Source organism: Microchirus variegatus (assembly GCF_963457635.1).
Source record: "Microchirus variegatus genome assembly, chromosome: 20".
NCBI lineage: Eukaryota > Metazoa > Chordata > Actinopteri > Pleuronectiformes > Soleidae > Microchirus > Microchirus variegatus.
In genome coordinates this window covers 259,555-267,577 of record NC_139821.1, presented here as the reverse complement: position 1 = coordinate 267,577, position 8,023 = coordinate 259,555, and the positions used below count along the sequence as shown (strand labels likewise).

Here is an 8,023-nt window from a genome sequence, read left to right as displayed (position 1 = left end):
AGACATCAGCTGGGTTTCATCTCTGCTGATGCTCTTCAGGCCTTTAACGCTCTTCACTTCCTGTTTGTTCTCCAGTCAAATCCATGCTCACTCAGATTCAGGTGATTGACTTGGACGTTTGATAACATTCCTCTTATTTACCTTTAAAAAACTCTTTGGTTGCTTTTGCTTTAGCTCATCGTCCAACTGCTCTGTGAAGACGAGCAGATGATGTTTGTGGAAATCAATAAATACAAGTGAACAGTTCCATTGGCAGACAGACATGTCCACACCGTGACTCTAGCGCCACCATGCTGCACTGAAGAGGTGGTATGTTCTGGATCATGAGGGTTCATCAGAACGTTTACTCACAAAACGAATAAACTGGTACGACACAAAACTAAAAGAGCAGATGAGTTTCGTCTCAGTGATGTGAACATGCAGCTGAAGGTCACTGACGCTCACTGACGCTCACTGAAGGTCACTGAAGCTCACTGAAGGTCACTGAAGGTCACTGAAGCTCACTGAAGGTCACTGAAGGTCACTGAAGGTCACTGACGCTCACTGACGCTCACTGAAGGTCACTGACGCTCACTGAAGGTCACTGACGCTCACTGAAGGTCACTGAAGGTCACTGAAGGTCACTGACGGTCCCTGAAGGTCCCTGAAGGTCACTGCAAGTCACTGAAGGTCACTGACGGTCCCTGAAGGTCCCTGACGGTTACTGAAGGTCACTAAAGGTCATCATCTGGTTCATCAGCTGCACAATTGAGAGGATTGAGAAACAGCAGTGAATGGTGAAACTTCCTGAATCTGCTGTTACAGGAAGTTTAAGGACACAAACACAGAAGTGACTTCATGTGAGAATCATCACATCATAGAGGACAATACAGAGGAAAAGGTACAAGACAATATTTAAATCATGTTTTAAAAAACAAAGTTTGAATCATTTCAGCTGTTTTTTTCCTGCTAAAGTCAGAGTGGACTTTTCCACAGTGAGAAAGAGGACGAGAATAAATGTGTCACAGTTGAAAGTTTGTGAGGGTTTAAACGTGGACAGTGAACCTGGACCATGGCAAATATATTTATAGTTTTAAATGCACTGTTTTACAGAAAATTGTATTAAAGTCCATTTATTTCATAACTAAGGAATTTGTGACTGTGCAACATCCTGTTTTCAGACGAGCGTCTCAACTGTGGAGTTTCCCTTTTCTTCAGTTTCTCTCTCTGTTTCTGTCTTCAGTTTGACTCAGATCACCATGTTTGTTCTCATGATGGCAGCTCTGCTTTTCCCTGTGAGGAGCGTCCATGCTGATACAGGTATTCACTCTTTTATTGCATTTATTTAATTAAAATTAAATGTATGTAGGAAATAGTTTGATATTGGTCTCCATGACGTTTCCCTCTTCTGAACCTGCTCATCACACTTCACTCGTACACAGTAAAAACTGATGTAATCTTTTCTTCTTTGTTCAAACAGATGCTTCAGAGTCGGGGAAACAAAGCTGCAGTGGATTCTGTGTCACTCTGACTGAGAAGGAAATCACAGCAGTGACTGGACTCTGTGTTGTGATCCCATGTTCTTTCACGACAGAATCTGTATTTATAGTCAACAATATAGTTTGGTACAAATGTGAACCAGCGCAGCAGAGATGTGGTGACACAGACATGATCTTCCACACTAACAGGTTCAACAGAAAGGTCCAGTCTGGCTTTAGAGGACGAGTGTCTCTGCTGGAGCCTGATTGGAGGAGGAAGAACAACTGCTCCATCATCATCAGTGACCTGAAAGAGTCGGATTCTGGATCCTATCAACTGAGAGTCAATGGTTTATTCAGAGGAAGAACAGATGGATTTACATTTTCTCCAAGAGCAACTGTTTCTGTTCAAGGTATGGTAACTTTATTTACATATATTTATTTATTTATTTTTCCAAAAATGTTGGAAGACATGTTATAGTATATCATTTTTTTGTCAAATTTTGAAAAATGTTTTCTAAAAATTTTGGACGACAAATATAGTATTTAATTTTAGTCAAATTTTGGACCAAAAAAATGTTTTCCAAAAATTTAGGACGACATGATATAGTATGTCGTTTTTGTCAAATTTTGGACGATAACATTTTTTTCAAAAAAAATTGGACAGTATAGTGTGTTGTTTTTCAAAGAATCTTGGACGACATAGTATAGTATGACGTTTTTGTCAAATTTCGGACCAAAAAAAATATTTAAAAAAATTTTGGACGACATAGTATAGTATGTCATTTTTGTCAAATTTTGGACCAAAACATTTTTTTCCAGCAACTGTTTCTGTTGAAGGTATGGTACCTTTATTTATTCCTGAATGGACCTTCACAGTTTGAACATCTCACATTATTCACAGCCATGTGCTGTTTTTCTGTCATACATCACAAGCTTAGGTCAGTGTTTCCCTTTAACCCTCAGGTAACACTGACCTGCATGTTTCAGACGCTCCATCACACCTGATTCACATCAACGGCTCGTTCTCAGGCTTCTGCAGAGCTTGATGATGATCTGAGCGTCTGAATCAGGTGTGATGGAGCAGGACAACATCTGAGGACCAGGGTTAAAGGGAAACACTTCCCTTTTCTTCCTCAAGAACACTTTAGCACACCAGGATCAAACTAGCAACCCTCTGGTTAGATGACAATCTGCTGAGTCTTCCTTTATCTTCATCTACAGAAAAAATTTATGTTTGATGTTTATACAAAATGTTTCTATTGTTTCCTTGTGAGTTAAGACATAAAGGTCAATATTTCACCAGATTCCATGAATGTAGTGTTGTTTTATTCCAGGTGTGAGTCCGAGGCCCACAGTGAGGATTTCTGATCTGAATGTTGGACAGTTGGCCCACGTGTCCTGCTCTGCACCCAGTCTCTGCTTGGAATCAGATCCTGAGTTCACCTGGATGTGGAGTGAAACAGGGAAGAACCAGTCTCACATCACAGGGAACAGCACAGCGTTCATGATTGAGAACGTGGCTGCGATCACACAAAGATACAGCTCAACTCTAACCTTTCAACCTTCAGCTGAACATCACGACACCAACATCACCTGTAAGATCAACTTCAGAGGAAACGTTACGACAGAAGAGACTGTGACGTTGACTGTGAACTGTAAGTAGCACACATCCAATCAGAGGTGTTCAAATACACACTCATTTTAATTTCTGACAACATATTGATGTTGATAGTATAGTATGAAGTTTTTGTCAAATTTTAGACAACATATTATAGTATGACCCTTTTGTCAAATTTGGGACCAAAACATTTTTTTAACAAATTTTGGACGACATAGTATAGCCAGTCGTTTTTGGCGAAATTTGTCCAAAAAATATTTTTCAAAAAATGTTGGATGGTATATTATATTATATTATATAATGTCGTTTTTGTCAAATTTTGGACCAATTTTTTTAATAATAAATTCTGGACAACATAGTATAGCATGACGTTTTTGTCAAATTTTGGACCGAAATTTTTTTTTTAAAGAAATTTTGTACGACAAGTCATTTTTTGTCAAGTTTTGGACCAAAATATGTTTTTCCAAAAAATGGTCACAATTTGGACAACATAGTATAGTATGAAGTACTACATAGTATAGTATGACGTTTTTGTCAAGTTTTGGACCAAAAAACAGTTTTTCAAAAAAAAAAATCTGATTTTGGACGACATAGTATAGTATGTCGTTTTTGTCAAATTTTGGACAATTTTTTTTTTCAAAAAATTGTCACATTCTGGACGACATAGTATAGTATGACGTTTTTGTCAAGTTTTGGACCAAAAAACAGTTTTTTAAAAAGATTGTCAGATTTTGGATGAAAAACAATTTATGTTTATGACATTTGTATTTGTCGTCCAGAATTTGAGAAAAATGTATCCAAAAATATACCAAAGATAGTTTTGGTTATGTACAAAAACTACGAGGTGGTCTACAAAAATGAATTGCAATATGCAAAACATGCGGATGACAGTCAGAAGATTACAGACAGAGACACAGAGAAAGTAATTCATGAGCAGTAAAGAGCAGTTATTATGAATGGAAGCTAATGTGAAGCTAATGTAAAACTGTTTTTGTCCCTCAGATGTGGAGGAAGTTCGAATCACCAAGAATACAAGTGTGAAGGAGGGTCAGACTCTGAACATAACATGCAGTGTTGACAGTTTCCCTCCATCACTCGTCTCATGGACTAAATTCTCTAGCTATGGCGTTGGAAATGGAACAGAAAATAATGAGCAAAATGATGCTGAACGTCTGGAGCAAAGTGGAACTGCTACTCTCTCCATCTCTAACGTAACTGCAGAAGATTCTGGAATGTACATATGCACAGTAAAACATCTGAATGACACCCTCAAGAAACGTGTTAACGTAACAGTCATCTGTAAGTATGTGAATTCATCTCATCACATTGTGTTTGTCAACGTTAGCTTGGTAACAGCTCTCAGCCTGTTGTTGGTGTCATTGTCAAGCGGCAAATGTAGAATAACACATGGATGCACAGCATCATGGACGCACAGCATCATGACGCACAGCATCATGGACGCGTATCTGTGATGTGCATCAAATATTTCATGAGGGGTTTGTTTGACAGATGTGAGAGAACCTTGGATCACTGGAGATACGACAGTGAAGGAGGGAGATGTTCTGAATCTCACCTGCAGCACCAACAGTTTCCCCCCATCTCTTATCTCATGGACTAAGCTTGGCTTCCCTGACACTGACCTGCACACTGACCCTGGATCAGCCACGCTCATCATCCCGAATGTGACAGCAGAGCATTCTGGTCATTACATGTGTTCAACAGAACACCTGAACACGACCATGACCGCACACGCTGATGTCACTGTGACATGTGAGTAAACAGAAGATAAAGTGTTAACACTGAACATCTTCATCTTCATGTTGTTGACGTCCTGCTCTGGTGTTTACAGGGTTTTCAAAGATCTTAAATCCTTCAGGATGTAAAGCTGAGCTGGAGTTATTAACCTGCTCATGTCTCAGTGAAGGCTTCCCTTTACCTGCGATCACATGGCCGCTGTTGACAAACTATACAGAGTATTCAACCACAGTGACCGTGTCCAAGGACGTGGTCAACAGCACTTTGAGCCTCACTGTCAAACAGCACCACCCTGTGGCTGTTGAGTGTGTCAGCAGACATGAACATGGTGAAGCAAGAGAGAAGCTCCACATCTGCATCAGCTCGTCAGACAAAGACGGTACGTTTCTACACCTACAATCACCTGAGCTTTTAGAGCCACTATAGTATATATACTACATATATGTACTATCAATACTATATATATATATACTATAGTGTTTGAGAAGCACATCAGCAGTTTACATGGTCACACAACAGCATCCACTTGAAAAAGTCTCACCTCAAACAAAGTCTTTATGTTTATTTCCATCGTTGACTTGACGACAGATCCATTAAAGACAGTTTTCACAAAGTTTCCCTGGATTGAAACCATCGTTGCCTTTTTCACTGGAATCTTTCTCTACGCAACCATTTGCTGTTTGGTACAAAAATGCCGCAGGTAAATATCAATCACACAAATATGTTTTCAGGTTTTGTTCATGGACGATGATAATGTATTTATTCTTTCTTTCTTTTAGAAAAAAACAGCCGAGCATCTCTAATCTTGACGAGACTCTGGAGATGGTCACTAATCCTGAGGATCAGCTGGTATTTATCTTTACAAATACACATTTACTGAAACACATTTTAGATCAACTTCAGGGATTTTCATCAAACTCAATATGATTCATTTCACATGGTGAAAAAAGCCTTCACCAGTTAAAATACTGTCATAACCACGTTGACCCATGTGTTACATAATGATCTATAGAATTATCTCAGCAGTTATGTTGAATAGAAATAAAAACATGTCACTTTTGTTTGATTTTAACAGTTGAGTAATAGCCACAATGTTTATGACTGAAGAAAAATGGTTGACAACAATGTCAAACTCTGCAGAATGAGTGACCTTTAACTTGACCTTTAACTTGACCTTCACAGACTCACGATGGCCGAGCACAGAAACATCCTCAGAATCACAGTCAGGATGAAGCTGAATATGAATATGTGGTCGGGAGGGAACTCCATCTCAGAGGTGAAGCAGCAGATGTGGAATATGCAAACATTGACTTTTCACTGTTGAAGAGAAAAAGTGCAGCAACAAACCAAGAGAGAACAGAGACGGAGTATTCTGAGGTTAAAAAACACAGAGAAGACGACGGAAAGGAAGACGAGCAGATGGAGGGAAAAGACGCCGTGATGGAGGAAGAGGAGGAGATGGAACACTGCATCACAGATGAAGGTGAAGGTGAAGAAGAGGACGAGGATGTTTACGCTGCTGTGAAGGACGTCGTGGCTGAAATGTGAGGATTGTGTTGAGTTTTGAAGCTCGAGGACGTTTCACCAAACTGTTATTGTTCAGACAGAAGAATTAAGTGTCTGAGCCTCACGAGGAACAAGAGTCTTTCTGCATGAAGGTCACGTTTTCTCCGGGTTCTCCAGGTTCTCCGGGTTCCTCCACAGTCCAAAAACATGCACTGTGGGGATTTAGGTGAATGAGACTTTACGAGCCTCATGTGGAGGATAAATGGGTAGAAAATATAATAATTATGTCCCTCAAAAAAAGGAGGAGTAAACATGTGAGTTCAGGAGGTCGACTTACAAACAGTATTTAAGTATAAAGTTCTAATACATTTTCCTTAGGTTTAACTATTTTTCATGTAATCACAATAATATGATTTATGATTGTTTTGACATGCACTGACGTTCAAAAGTTTGAGTTCACTTATACAATTATTGTTTGTGTTTTCCATTAAAAGTCAGACTTTTATTCATCAAAAGAGTTGAATAATGAATAGAAAATACATATAGTCAAGACATTGACGAGATTAGAAATAATGATTTTTATTCAAAATAATACTTTTTCAAGGGTTTTCTAATCCTCCAATAGCTTCGAACACTATTAGCAAACACAATGTACCATTAGAACAGTGGAGATGAGCCTCTATACACATGTGTACACATCACATTAAAAACCAGATGTTTTTACCACATTAACAATGTAGAGAAAGTATTTATGCTTCATTTAATGTTATATTCTTTTTTTTTTTTAAAGTGTTTTTCCTTCAGAAATAAGAACATTTCTAATTGAGTCCAAACTTTTGAACAGTAGTGCATTTATTTGTTTTCAGTATGTTAAGTAATCTCTTTTGATAGGACTTTATTTTGAAAAGCGGAAAAAAGACTGCTTGGTTTGGGACGTTTGGGTTTAGAATTGACATAAATAAATATATATATATATATATATATATATATATATATATATATATATATATATATATATATATATATATATATATAAATAATATCAACGCACTTCACATTCACGAGTGATTGATTTGACCACGATCACAGCTCCACAGTCTCAACATCAGCGTCCTCTCCTCAGTCTAAATCAATATGTCTGAAAATAAATGTTAATGGAAGACGAATAAATAACCAACGTCTGCTGATGTTGTTCAAAAGTGAAAAAGCTTCTCGTCGTCTTCATTTATTCACATTTATGATTGTTTTTGTATCCTATCCTGACAACAGCGACGTTCTCCAGACGTCACATGACCGGACCAACCCCAGCAACACAGAACCAACACAGAACCAACACAAGACCAACACAGAACCAACACAAGACCAACACAGAACCAAGTGTTCCTCATCACAAGCTTAGAGAGACGCTTCACAAGTGGACTTTAAGGTTCAAAAGTGCATCAATACATTTTATTTCTTAAATTATTTATGAATCAACCTGATAAACATTTACAGATAATAAGTTAATCAAACACAATGTAAAAAAAAAGTTCAGATATATAAAGTTTATCTTGTGTTGCACTGAAACACATCATGTAGTGAAGCGGTGACGATGTTGCAGGGTCCTGGTCCTCCTGTAATGCTGCACGATGACCAGCAGAGGGGGCTCTGGCAGAATCAGTCAAATGTCCCAGTAACAGATGTT

General features: G+C 38.3%; 1 protein-coding gene across 1 annotated transcript; it reads left to right on the top strand.

Moving 5' to 3' along the window:
- Positions 1-1,238: 1,238 nt before the first annotated feature.
- Positions 1,239-7,738, top strand: LOC310941498 (sialic acid-binding Ig-like lectin 10; the record flags this gene model as incomplete). Its single annotated transcript, XM_083906685.1, has 9 exons — positions 1,239-1,299; positions 1,460-1,870; positions 2,795-3,115; positions 4,081-4,377; positions 4,588-4,848; positions 4,928-5,198; positions 5,613-5,682; positions 6,016-6,377; positions 7,609-7,738. 9 exons carry the CDS (start codon positions 1,239-1,241, stop codon positions 7,736-7,738), a joined length of 2,184 nt encoding a protein of 727 aa, XP_083762811.1.
- Positions 7,739-8,023: the final 285 nt, after the last annotated feature.